The sequence below is a fragment of the Anopheles maculipalpis genome, chromosome 3RL (genome assembly GCF_943734695.1).
Source record: "Anopheles maculipalpis chromosome 3RL, idAnoMacuDA_375_x, whole genome shotgun sequence".
Classification (NCBI taxonomy): domain Eukaryota; kingdom Metazoa; phylum Arthropoda; class Insecta; order Diptera; family Culicidae; genus Anopheles; species Anopheles maculipalpis.
This window is the reverse complement of record NC_064872.1, coordinates 70,199,408-70,213,513: the sequence shown is the minus strand read 5'-3', so window position 1 is coordinate 70,213,513 and position 14,106 is coordinate 70,199,408. Positions and strand designations below refer to the sequence as shown.

Sequence of the window (14,106 nt, the reverse complement as noted above, 5' to 3'; positions counted from 1 at the left end):
GTTTAGGATAACATAAAATGCAAATGAAAGCACTCCTTTCTTCTAGCAACTTATACCTCTAAAACTGACACATCTTACCCTTCATGTGTGTTGCAGGATTTACCGACTCGGATCTTTCCCTCCTGAGCTGGTTGCAGAGCATACCGGCCGACACGTTCTCAGTGCCGTTCGAGCAGAAAACGCTCAACGTGGATGTGGAGCGGCTCGAGAAACCATCGCTAGAAACCTCCTGGACAGAGCACATGCTCATCACACCAATCAAACCGAAAACGTTCCCCCACTCTGTGATGCCATTCACGCGGCCCCGTAGCGCTGCCGACATCATGACCCGTTCGCTGTTGCCTTCGCTGGATGCCGTATCGAGCTGCTTGAGTAAGTTGGCGTTTCTGGTGGCCGCGGACTGTGGCTAACGCGGCTAGAGCCACAAAACCCATTATGTGATCGACAACACGTTTTCGATACCGTTTTAGACCCGAAAGCACCGAACGAATCGTTTCCGATGTCCCGTTCCAGTTTCGCCAGTTTTCATCTGACAGGCATTAAGCCGAGCAGCGGCAAACTGATGACCTCCAGTGTGGACCGGTTATTCGAGAATGGGGATGGTGGTGAAACGTACCGGAGTAGTAACTTTGCGGAGTATCAGGTGCGTTCCGTTCCACAGGGGGCTCGTCCACTTGTGTGTTTGTAGAAAATCTGATAGAGGACGCGTGGGGGAAGGGGAAGTTCCTTGACTCGTTCGTAAAACAGGCATGCGGCAATGGGACGTAGGTCCCATTGCTGCATATTTCTTACGTTCTAATTATGCAACCCGGTCCCTGATGCTAGGGCTTGCTTGACTAGGTGAATGGTGAAGGACCGGTTTGTTATTAAAGAAGGGAAAAAGTAGGTGATAGATTAAAGAACGATAATCAGCAGGAGAGCTCAGGCTATAGTTGCGGTCCCTTAGACTCGTGTGACAAGAACATGTTGACAGGGCTACTGTTTCGTTGGGCTGAAATATGCCTTAGAGCGGTATATGTAGGGTAAGAAAATCGATATCAGTGCTGGAACGTAAATGTACGTGCAGCGAAATACGAAGGTGTTACTTGTGATAAGCTTGACTGCGGTCACTGACTGCACAACATCATCGTAGTGGCACGTGGACTATGCTTTCCTGTGCATGGTTAGGATTCTTGTCAGTGAACGACCGAAGGAATGCTGTCTTCAGCGAGTACTACCACTTATCTTGCCCACCCTGCATGTCACTCTGCGCCGTGTGTATGCGTACGGGAATGTAACACCTAGAGGGAAAAAAAGGGAACCAGTGCACCAGTTTCGTAAGAAAGTGTGCAAACAAACTACGAAAGGAAATAATTTATCGCTTTCGTTCCTATAATGAATGGTGCCGGTGGTTTTCCTATGCCTACGTAGCAGAAGTATGTGAAAAGCCGACGAAAAGCACCGAATGCAGAGCATAGCGGTAAAAGAACTATATTTACTCTTCGTAAAAACACAGGCAAGCTCAAACAGCAAAACTCTTCGGTTGATTCTGAATGAACTTTCTTAAGGGGACGGGGAGGGGCACTTTGTAACAAGTGTCAATATTGGCTCACCCGAATTGATTCCTTTTTTGTGAAAAGAAGCCGGCCAGAATGACCCCACAGCATATCATAAACGCGGCGAGAAGTAGAACACGCGCATCAAGAAAACATATATATCCCGGGAGCGGGAGTTATCGCGATTCACTTGCACGAACCGGAAGCAGAGCAGTTGAGTGTAGGGATCACGTTTTGGCCATTTGGTTTTAGGATTAATGTTCGTGTTAAAGGTGGTGTGAGTATAGGTGCACATTTCTTATAAATAGGGCAGTAGGTTAATCGTTAGAGTAAACGTACTTATGGCCTTGGTTTTGAGAAAAAAAAAACGTATTTTATAATTAGTTTATAAGAGTGAGGAGATTATAGGCTTGTGTTCTTATATAACCAGTATTCGTAGTCGACTGCTTAGTGCGGCTCGGTGGTTGGGCTACAACGGGCTGCCGGTCTTCACACAACAGGAAATAGGTCCAAATATTGTGAGGTGTGATTATCCATTTACGTGGTACTAGCAACAAGTCTAGTAAGCCATTAGATGGCCGACGTGACCTATATGAGGTCCTTAATCCAAGAAGTTATCATTTAAGAAGGTCCAGGTTAAGCCAAGAAGAAGATTCTCGATGTTCAGTGGGAATTATAGGAATTACCTAAGCGTAGATTTAGTCTGGTTAAAATTCGCTAGCATTTTTCTATGAACTTATTTTAATGTTGAAGTTCAGTTACGATATTTGTGCATGAGTCTTTTCCGTGATTCGTTTGCGAAGTGTGCATTTAAGTCACATGCAACATCTATATTTCTGTCAAGTACTTGTACCACGTGGGTTCGCCACAACCGATTGACGTAGGCCTACATATAAGCTGTAATTATCACGCCATTACTCAAGGTCTAGCCGAGTTGCAAATGCAAATAGCTAATCGTTCCTCCCATTTATTGCTGCCCCCACGTTATCGAGCTTTCGTACACTTCTCTACATCCCATTTGTCGTGTGAGTGTGTAGCGTGCATTTGACTGATTCTTTGTTTGATTTCGCCTTCCAGCAGGGACTCCCTTCGATTGACGAGATCGCTTCCGTACAGTCGAAATCGCCTGATCTGCAGGCAGTGGCCGGTGCGGTGGTCAAAGCGTGCGACATTCATCAGAACAGTGCCGAACGGGACAGTCCCAACACGACCAACTCGACTGCCAAGAGTTCCCGGCGGGATTCGCTGTCGGAGAAGATAACAGCGACGACGCAACAACCGATCCCAACCGGATTACCCCATCACAGCCAACCGCAATCGTCGGTGCCACCGTCAGCGATCTCAACGCCGGGCAGTACCGCCGGTCCCAACAGTGCCAACAGTCCGGTACCACCGCTACCGGCAGGAGTTCCGCTAGCCGCGGCTAACGTTGCTGGAGGAGTTATATACGATCAGCCTAAACCAGCGTAAGTGTTCTAAACAGAGTACTGTACGTTTCAACTTGCAAAACAACTTAATTAAACATCTTGTGTCCGTGTGTTTTTTTTAGTGTGAAACCTGCTCACAATCCTCCGCCGGTGGGCAATAGCTACGGTACCATCAACGGTAGCAGTAATAGTGCCAGTGCTAACGGTGGGGGTGAATTGTACGAAAAGTTTAAGCAGCAAAAGCAGAACAAAGAAAGTGATTATATTATGAACGGCAATCCGACGATCGTGCCGCCGACACATATGAACAATGCGGCATCTACGACACCTGCAGTTCCATCGAACCATACCAATGGCAATGGAGCACCGGTGGTAATGGGTGCCCATCCCTCGGAAGACGTGATCGGGAACAAGGATTATGAGGTAAGCAGCACTAGCCGTTTTAGGATGACTTTATTGTCGTATCAAACGTACTGGATTTAGTGATTGTAGTAAAGTTTTGAAGTGATAAAGATTGTAGGCGAGCTGCTTAAGTTTACAGCTCACTTAAAGCCTGTCTGATGCACCACTTGATGGGATTACAGCTTGAATACTGATTGAAACCCGGAATCTTGCTGCATCACTACGGAGCAGCAGTAGTGTGTGTGGGATGTTTGCACAGTTACGACTGGTAAAGTCAAATGGGTCAACCTATGCGTCGAATGAATTGATTTTGCGTTTTATTAAGATCGTTATTTTGGGAGGACAACCGTCATCCTACTCCGGGAGATTAAAGCCGTTAAAGTTTGCATATTTGTTGGAAGTAAATTAACGAACGCAGGCTAAAACTGTCCTGAATTCTGCTTCATTTGAATATCAACAACAACACGTATTGGTGGCGAGCACGGAAGTAATAACTGTAAAGTTTTAAATCTTGTGGCGTCTCGTTTATCGCTAGTTGGCGTTCTTTGGTAAAGTGGAGCAAACAAAATGTGTACCCACCTTCGACAGCTTCAAGCGACCCTCTGATAGACGCTAACAAACTGGTTCGCACGAGTTCAATATATTTTGATTTGTTTCTAATTGTGTCTCACCTTGCGGCTTCGTTAACCCTTGCGTCGAAAATGGGGATTGCTTCTCCAAGAGCTTCAACTTCTCCGGCGCGTAGGATGCTCAAACTACCCGTTTGACCATTTCCCACTATCGCTCGAACCAGACGTTTGCTATGGAAGGTGGAGCCGGATTAGCAGGGTGGAATTGTGTTAATTCAATGACACCGCTTGTCAAAACTCTTGTTCGCGGGGTTTTTTTTCTAGTATGTGAAGAAATGTGTATCGTTTTCAGCAAAGTTCCAGCTGCTCTCCCATGCAAGGCTTGTATGCAAAGTTGCGTGCATGATTGATTTCTTGCACGCAACTGGCGAGAAAAAAAAGTACACAACCAAGCCATTTTGTAGGTCATCCACGTTTTGGGTGCTCGGTGATCGACGTTAAGTTTATGTGCGCAGTGCTTATGGGTCCCATTCTCAACATCCTACACCTCGGCGTGGAGTTTACACAAAACGGCTGTAATACGTACTCCTGCTTTTGCGAGCGAGCGCGCGCGCGCCTAAGGGCAGCAGAACGTCACATTGTAGAGGATCATGACTGTTGAAGGTCTTTACAAAGTCGATACCTTCACAATGCCATTCGGAGGGAACTGTGTTGTTCATCAGCCGGTGAAGTCGGATGCCGCTGTCGAGCCCTTTTACGGCAAGTTCATGATCAACAGCATCATCGTATCGATCTTACACGTGTGTGGCGGTCAGGCTGTTAGTGTCAACGAGATGAATATCGTGGCGCGTGGTCCGTGCTTCCGGTTCGATATCCCGCTGACTGTTTTGAAGCTAGTGGCATCAGTTAGGCGAGATTGATGCGATGGCTTACTGTTTAAAATTTTACGACTAGTTCGTTAGGAACGCTTTTATGAGCTGGCGACATTATTAGGCAATAGCTCAGCAGTCCAGGATCGGCGCCCGTTTGTGGTTAATTTAAATCTTGAATGAAGGGTTTTTAAATGAGTGAGGAGGCGCTATAGCTGTTGGGCGCTTTTTTCCAACTTTACAAGACGATCTCTCATCCCTGATACTGCATTGATTGATCGGTTTCCACTTGCTCGCCAGCCACGTGGTAGTAAAATTTCATGTCAGTGTAGGATGTGCTCACGATAATTGGTCGATGGCGTTGAAGATAAAAAAATAAACATACCCATTAAAGTGACACACTTATCGACAGCAAACCCCATTTAACGATCACGGGTCCGTGTTGGCTTAGAATTGATTATTGATGCGCTGGGTATGTAGCGCGAAGCAATGCTCAAGAGTATTCATTTGATGGTTGGTGCTTGAGATATTTTTTCCGTCACGACAACACCCCCACAACTGTGGCCGAGGAAGCACTGGAAGTAATGGCGTTTGCATTCGAATTTCTTACCGTAGAACGTTAGCATTACTTGGTGTTGTGTGGCGTGTTTTTGTCGTCGCCGTCGCCGTCAATTGGAGTTTAAAAAATTAGTCAATATTTGTTTACCTCTTTGTGTTGAAGCATTTCTCGTTGGTACGGCGGCAAGGTAATAGGATTGCCCTGATGAGGTTTGCGCATGAAAGATTCTGTGTCATACGCCTTCCGTCATAGCTGCGGCAAGAAATTAGTCAGTTTTCATTTTTAACTATCGATTGACTTTATCGTGTGACGCAAACGTTTGTAGTGTAACGAGACAGGGATTTACCAAGTTTTTCTCCTGACAAACCCCTGTAAGCTGGAGTGCAACTGCGGAAATGAGACCTATAATTTGACTAATGTCGGTACAGCAAAGCAGATTATGAAAGTGCTACGCATTTCCATGCCACAACTGGCAGCAGAGCCAGCAACTCAGATTCTCTTTGTACACACGGACTTTAAAAACCTTCCTTCAATCGAAGATGCTACATTCCAGACGCCAATTAAACCACTCGACACTTTTGCATTCATCTCAGCTGTTCGATGTGGCCTCGTTACATTAATCATGATTAATGGTCGATCCGCGCGGGCGCAAAAGTCTCAATTCCAGCCAGCTCGCCATAAAGAAAAAGTTCTCGAGTAGCGTGCGAAGCGTGGAAAAGAAACGTGTTCGCAGAGAAGTCAAGAAGTGTTGGAGTTTCTCTTTCTATACTGTTTCCTCTTTCCTTGGTGAAGAATGTTCAACTTTGCCTCGCGAAAGGACTTTCTTGCTTCCGTTTGTTGGACAGCTGCTGCAAGCTGAAGATGTAAAAATGGCGATGGCAGTAAGTAAGATGAGGTCGAGTGGCCCCCACTGCAAACGGTATGCACAACCGTATGCGCGAACCTTGAGCACGTCGCCCACCAGCCCTAGTTACGCAGGCAGTACTGCTGCTACTGCCCTGCCTCGAACGGGCACTGAATTGGCAATACTTGCGTTGCCATATGTAGCATTAAGGGCATTCGTTGCTATCAGATCAGCTGCAGTAGTGCTCTGATGTCACACACATGCACGGAGTGAACTATTGAAAACTAAGCGTAGCAGCCTAATGGAATGATACCGTGGGAGTATATCTGGTTGTAAAATATGCACCACGAGATCTTCTTACCTTGAGCATGAGCAGGTCAGGCTCAGGGTTTTGCTAAGAAGGATTTACAATTTCCCAAAAAGGCCTTACACCGATAACCATCAGCATGGGTACAGAGCACATGATTGCACTGATGCAAATCCGGACAGGAATTCATTGGCTGATTAATTTTAATGCCCTATCAAACAGCGCGCAAAAATTGCAATCACGTGTACGGTGCAGGGAAGGATGTTTCGTTAAATTGCATTTTTGCAAACGGAGCCATCCATCCGCCCTTTTATGCCGCTAGATTCTTCCCGCTTGCCCGGAAGTATCATCTCATTGCTCTGGAGTGATGAGATTTATTCATTTTTTTCTGCGCTCTCTCGTTCCATCGCCGGCGTGTGTTGGAACGCGTACGACGAGGCGTACTTGGTGTCGTTTCGTCTTTGCGGCGCGTCGTCGTGTGCGAAGTTGCGAGCTGAGAGGCAATAATAATAACGCGAGACTCACGCGACTGGTGGTCGTCGCTGTTTCGCTGTTGTCGTCGTCACCGTCGGTTGCGACACAGAATGTTTGAACGGATCAGTTCTGTTTGAGACGTTCGATCGGAAGCTTCCTGACACGGTGGGCAGTTGCGTATATCGGGAATTTGAAAATCTCGCGTCCGGTGAGGTGTTCCGTAGCGGATGAAGTGATTGTTGTGAAGTGATATTTGAGATCTAAGGAAGTAGCTTTACAGGAACAGAAAGTTGATTGAAAAAACGCGAGGCTTTCTCTTGATGAGTGCCATTTATTTGGCTTCTAGTGGATACACCCGTTAGCAATCATCAGGATCAAATCGATGTTTCGTCATATATGTCCGTCGTGTGCTTTATTTGGCGAACGTGCTGCCCCGACTTAGCGAGCAGCGTGTGAGTCACGTTTTTGTCATTTGAGTGAAGTGAGTTGTCGATCGAACGTACCACCGACCAAGAAGATATTTTTCAGTGCTGGAAGTGTACAGTAAAGTCCAAAAAGGACATAAATATTTTCATTTGATTTTGTGTACTGTGAGTGTCGCTACAAAATGGCGAACGTGCATCACCACCACCATCATCAGCATGCAAATCATCGCCACCGTCCGTTCTGTGGCGTTGATCGGCAGCTGAAGAAAATCGAGGAAATATTTAACCAAAATCAGAAGGAAAATGAGGTGAAAATTATTGAATCGCGTACCAGCCGAACCTGCAGCGTGCACGGGAGTCATCGGCGTGGATCGGTTTGTTCGGTGAAACGGCGCGATTCGATCGCTAGCTCGATTGGCGATCTGTCCACGGTTGGGGCAGGAAAGCAGCAGAGACCCTCCTACGGTTCGATCTACAACGTAGGCCGGGAGGCGGAAATGGCTGCCCGGCGCAGAAGCAGGCTAGGCAATCGAAACTCGATCGCCAACTTTGGCGATCTTCAGCAGCAGTATACGATCACGGTCTCAAGTCCGGCAGCAAGAAAGAGTTTGTCCGGGTTCGCTGATCCGAGGCGTAGGGATAGTATGCCAGTGTTGAACACGATAAAACCACTGTCTAACAGACCTTTAGAACATCCGGCCGATTTCCCGTCTATGTTGCGTGCCACCTCCGTGTCCACGATGGATCTTCGCCGAAAGCCTTCAATTGGTGGAGGTGTTGGAGGTGGAGTATCGCGACGAGCGAGTATGAACAGTAAACGAAGCAGCCTCCATCTGGACGATAGTTTAGCGACGATGAAACTGCACTCGATCCTAAAGAAAGCGGCTTCACCTTCAAAGGACAGCGAGGATAGTGGTGAGCACGAGCTTTGTGACATGACCAAACGTCTATCGTTCGATTCGGGCATCTCAAAACCGTCGCTCGGTTTGGGCCTGTCCAGCCATAATGGTCACAACCGGCGCAACTCAAACGATTCCAGCTACAGCTCATTCTCCCGACGTATCTCGATCGATTCGCTTGACGCCAGCCGACGATATTCGAGACGCCTTTCGGACGCATCATCGTTGTTTGGCGAAGAGGATGCTGCGAGCAGTGGTAGCGGTGGCACTAGCGATATCGATCGCATCAAGGTGCTGAACAGTAGTTTCGCAAACAGTTTCGACGACGCTGGCAATCATGAGGTAATTCATTAGAATAATACCCTACTTGGACACACGGACATCGGCGAATAAGTGTTTGCACGCGATCGCGCAATTACTATTAAAATAATTCATCGCTGTGAACTGCTGTGCCCATCGCAACGGTGTTGCGCAAATATGATCCGATCGACTGTCCGTCCGCCCAACCGTTTGATTCGCTTATTTGCAGGATTTGCTAGGTAGAGCACAATAAATGGCGATTTTGCACTTTAGTGTAGTGACATGTTGCTTTTGACAGCTTCATGTCCATAATGCGGTCTTCCAGAGCAAACGATCTCACATCAGATGGGATCATAAATCGTTTCTTTCACGGGGTTTGCTTAAGCGACTCTTGATCTGATTGCCTTGCATAATTTCAGCCTCATCTCTCTCTATGGTCGGGTTTAGTAATTCTTCATTCAGTGAGAAGATCGAAAAGATGTTCTTGCTGACGAATCATTATATGGCGCCCAAAGTCATCTCGTACAACGAGCACCAATTGTGTGCGCCGGTTAGTACAAGGAAACACTCATTGTACACGTTAGTCCTTCACGGAGGGATACCGACCGTGAAGGTCAACCGTGATCTTGATCCGGTAATGAACCGGCGAAAGCCGCAGTAATTAACCTCTGCAAGAGGAGCGGGTAAAAATCAGTGACAAAACAGCGTCGTAACGAGTATGTTTGATCGTTTTATTACGATCACTCTTGTTGGCTGTGTAAAAGTGCACATCGTTGTTGCGAAGGTAATTGCGCTAGAAATGGTAAAGGTCTCCTTGAGCCGCGAGAGACTCGAGTGAGAGCTCTCGTCCAAGAAGCGGGCGGCGCGCACGGGGTCGTTCGGCTAGATTGACGTCGAAGAATCAATTCGATAGTTCTTGCGAGGAAGAGACGAAACCCAATGCAGCAGCAGCAGCAGCAGCGACACGAACAGATTGATTGGTTCCGCTGTGGCGCCAGATGCGTGGGATAATTTTATGGGTTTTTATTATTGTTGGCACCACCGAGATGTGTGTAAGCGTATGGTGCGGACTCGATCGTTGCAATTTAACGTTTTGGGGTTCCTGTTTACCTTGCCTTATGCCTTGACTGGTGTGTAAATTGTTTCGGTAAATATCGTTTCCTTTATGAAAGCGGCTTAGACGAGACAAAAAAGGTGTTTTTCAGAAAGTTCTGGTGTAGAAGGTTCTTGGAAGAGTATAAGTTTGCCGTTGAATAGAATTTGGTTTTAGACTGAATCATCCATGTTCAACAAAACGATCAGATCATTCCGCGTACCGTATTCAGTAGTGCGCTAAGATGATTGGCAGCAACTGATCTTGCAGATTGTCATTCTAACAGGTTACCAGTTAGAAGTGATCCATGAGAGCGCAACTGCTCAATGGACGAAGATCTCTTCAGAAATCAAAATGTAGGTGTAGATCCTTTAGCTGATTTTCGCTACATGGGCGCTCCATGTAGTGACGAACTGGCCATTCATTGCTGGTTAAGTAAGGTTGGCAGAACGGGTAAATGTCGTTTGAAAAAGTATTGCAATGATTAAAGGCCGTACCCGCAAATGGTTCCAACAGCAGCTGGATTATTTAGACGTTGGTGATGACGGAAGGAAGATAAGAATGCAAATTGGTTTGGTTGTACCGGTTCTGTTATGCCACCCGCGAGCACTCCAACCCACAAATACATGTAGGGCTACTGCTAACCGGTATGTAATACAACACTTCCACCGATAATTTTCTATGCACCCCTCCCGGGACAATGGATGAGAACGTGACCAGTGTGCTAAAGCTCAGTATGCTCAGTCAGTTGATGGGTCTTGAAGGGGCAGAACCTCTCAACTTACCTGGCGGTTTCATTTGATCATGGGTATGAATTATACGTTACAGAGATCACCTTACAGCGAGCTGGGTTTTGCAACATCATTTACAGATCTAGTTGTTACAACAATTCTAAGTAATTCTTGACCGAACCCTGAATGAATCATCTCCTGCTCCGATATTATGAAACAACACTCGATTCCTCCATTTTTCATGACTGTTTTTGGCAACGCGCCAATCGCGCTTGCCGCGAGTTCATTGAACATGCTTTGTTTTGAAACTTATTTGCCTGCGCGAGGCACTCCCCTTAGGAAAGCGTCGTTGTGTTACGCAAGCCAGGGAGGTTGGATCACCCACGCGCCCCAAAAATTGCGCTTGACGACTCGCTGTCCAGCTTGACTTGACTCGTCATTGTTGCCGACTGTGTGTGCTGGACTAAACGTTTGCCGTTCCCTTACACGGTTCGAGTACATCGGAGCAGGACGATGATGGCTGAAGAGCTGAAGGATTGCGACGCCTCCCAGAGGTCATTAAGCGGTAAAGAGCAAAATCTCTGGTGCGGTTCAATCCCCCAGGCGAACTTACCGTTTGTCAGGATGGTGCTGATTTAATATGAAGATCCTCTTTCGTTGACCTAATAACGGCGTCAACATTGCCATGTACGACGATTTTACGCTACACTTTTCCACAGTCTATTGTCGCTGGGAAGTATATGTGTATGTGTGTGAATGCACAGAGCCTTAGAAAGGAGGGTTGATGTTGGCCAGCCGAGCCGAAAATGGTCTGGCAAAATATTGTGATTTTATGTGCCGGCCGTTGTTTGGCCTTCTCATACACTGGCGCGCGTTGTAAGCTGTGTAACGTGTTGATGGAACTGGTTCGGGGTAAGCTATGGGTTTGGTGATCGGTTCGCGGATGGCTGGGGTGTCTTGATAATCCGAAGACCGTATTCTAGTTCTTGCCTTGTATGGTAAACGGTTTCACGCGGATGTGGACACGCTGTCGTCGAGAAATCGTTGCCCGCGTGCTAGAACTCGACGGTAGAGAGACAGATGACGATGGTCATTAAAATCTCAGCGAGACACACAAAGTTTGGCGGTGGCGTCTTGTAGTAAAACAATTCGCGACCGTTTGACATACAGCTGAGAAGTGTTTTATCACAAGCGCACGCTGCTGGAGGCTAACCACAGGCAGCTCAATTAAAATGGAGCCACTAATTTTAATATGGTTGCATGGTAAATAACGAGAAACCGTCTCGTTATTTCGTTGATTACCGGTGGTCGGTTTTACGAGGTTCTATTTGATGATCTTGCCAAAACATTGACAGGTGGATTGAGGTCTCTGTTTTAGGCAACAGAGACGTCAATATTTAACACTCTAATGGGTGGAAGTCATCGTCGTCGTCATCGTCAGTGGCAAGTTCCAGCGGCAGGTGTGAATTTTAGCATGTGACGCTGATTTGAACGCTGGCGCTCCTTGTGGCTGGGTCGAACATGGTGCGGATATGAGGTGACGTTATTTAGTGCGATTGGTTTTAATGATGATGGTTCATTGCTCGTTTTCTACTGGACAGTGATCATCATTCATCGATCAACGTTGGAGTTTTATCGTTCAGGAAGAATCAATTTATTTGCATATTACAAGAAACACAAAAAAGTTCCCCAAACAATGTTCAAGTTTGGTAGGTTGTTTATAGAAAACAGGCGACAAATTCGATGTTCGATCGTTGTTGATAAATTGCTCGATAGGTTTTTTTGCTTAATACAACCACCAACTCTACAATGTATTCCGATTGCTCAACCCTACCCATATACGTCCACTGGGGTCCGGCTGGAAATACATCCACCGTCAAAAACATGTCACCAAACGTCACCAACAACCTGCGTTCTGCTGACCAGCGTCAGCGACGGTGACACGTTGAAGTGCACGATAGAAATCGTGTCAATTCGTCGGCGCTTGCTCGTGTGACTCAAACCGTCGCCATCAATCTTTCGGTTTCGCTCATCGATTCCATATTCGCACCCTCAAGAGAGGGTTTTCGATCATCACAAAGACATCAGAGGCACCGGAAGATAATCATCTCACAGCCGACCAGCGTACCGCCAGCGGTCAGAGAGGGGAATACATTAAAAGTCCGTTTGCAGTCGGACGCGACGGCACTAAAACGGATCGTGCCCGGAATGTTGACTTCTTCTTGTCAACCGGCAAAAGGTAGGGCAAAAAAAAAGAGCTCTCCAATAGGGACCTGAATGTACAGCTTCACGCGGTATTTTGAATAATCGTCCTCCCACGAATCATGCAGAATGCAGAAGAGGAGCGGGGGCGTACGTTTTGTTGTTACATATGGAGGGAGGTCACCATTATTGTTTGGGTTGACAACGCCCCTACGAGAACTCATGTAAAATTAATTAGTGCACAAGTAAGTGGCGACGAATCGGTACCAAACGCGCAATAAGACCCAACGTCATCCGGTCCGGTGTGTGTCCCCCGACCCGGTTTGTGTTAACAAGCGAAGCTCATGTTCATTTGAAAGGCTTGCAAAAAGGGGGAATTATTGATGAGATTTATTAGTACTGTCGTTAAAGTACTGCAAGGTGTTGTGAATTTTGCTCTAAAAAAAGCAACTCTTAATCAATTTCAAGTAAATTTTAAGTATTTTATAACTCCTTTTTAGCGCTCGCTACAAATCCGTAGTGTTGCGCTACATAAGCGGTGTGTTGCGTTGGCTCTCGTCGTGACAATTTCATCCGATTTGTGAGGCGCCGTACTTGCGTAGAAGATAGTATACAAGTTGCATGCAATCCTTTTAAGCTCACTGCAGGGTTGTAGCTTTCCTGCCTGCTGCTTCTCATCATTTTTTACCCAATTTTTTGAAGATCGCTGTCATTAGACAAATGATGCTATTTATATAATACGCATCGCCTTGATTAAATAAAAAAAAATGGTCCTTTTAATTTTGATGTGGGCCATCGAGAAAGATGGAACAAAATATTGAGTTTGATTTCAGTGACTTTTACCAAATAATAATTCGAAACGAATCTCTCAAAAGAGCATTATGCATTTGCTCCACTTTACCTGGTTTTGTTTGGGATGGGCATTTTATCTAACACATGTTTCACCATCGCTAACTAGCTGCTGACTTTTCGGTGTGATTTAATCCGATCTGGGTTAGTTTTGGTGTTTTGTTTTTCTTCTTCTTCTTCTACTCGCTCATTTATCGTTTTGTACGCATCCCGCCATCACCCCTATCGGACCGGAACAGATAATACGTTAACGAGAGCTAATTAGCAATGCCCCGCTAAATTCCTCACCAAATGAATCTCCAACGTCCATCCCTCTGCGATCTTTGGCATGTTATGCAGGGGTACTACTTCAAAACTTCAACCACTTTTAATACGCATTAGCCAAACGACTATTTTTAACATTTCCAAAAACAAAACAGATAACCTCTAATTTGCCTACCATCGTCCAACCGATGACGAATTTTAAAGCCCGGAAAAAAGGGTCCACCTGTGTGCACATACAAACACACACATAGAGGGGTCAAATGGAGTTGACTCTTTTATTAGCTTTTTCGGTTGCGACAGAAAAGGGGGTAGAAATTTGTCACGGCCAGGTTAGCAGGAAAACAAACAGACACCGGA

The 14,106-nt window shown here is 46.2% G+C and overlaps 2 protein-coding genes across 4 annotated transcripts in view; one reads left to right on the top strand and one right to left on the bottom strand.

Moving 5' to 3' along the window:
- The window catches only part of LOC126561846 (kinesin-like protein subito), a 247,380-nt gene that overhangs the window by 88,222 nt on the left and 145,052 nt on the right, over positions 1–14,106 (bottom strand). The gene's annotated exons all lie outside the window — the stretch shown is intronic.
- Positions 1–14,106, top strand: part of LOC126561552 (WD repeat-containing protein 47) — a 228,377-nt gene that overhangs the window by 183,814 nt on the left and 30,457 nt on the right. Inside the window, exons 3-6 of one of the 3 annotated variants that reach the window (XM_050217769.1) lie at positions 97–372; positions 471–643; positions 2,616–3,001; positions 3,085–3,385. In XM_050217769.1, the coding sequence (XP_050073726.1) occupies positions 97–372; positions 471–643; positions 2,616–3,001; positions 3,085–3,385 (1,136 nt within the window). Of the gene's footprint in view, positions 1–96; positions 373–470; positions 644–2,612; positions 3,002–3,084; positions 3,386–7,581; positions 8,653–14,106 lie in introns of those variants that run through there. The other 2 variants (XM_050217768.1, XM_050217770.1) reach the window with 2 other exon arrangements.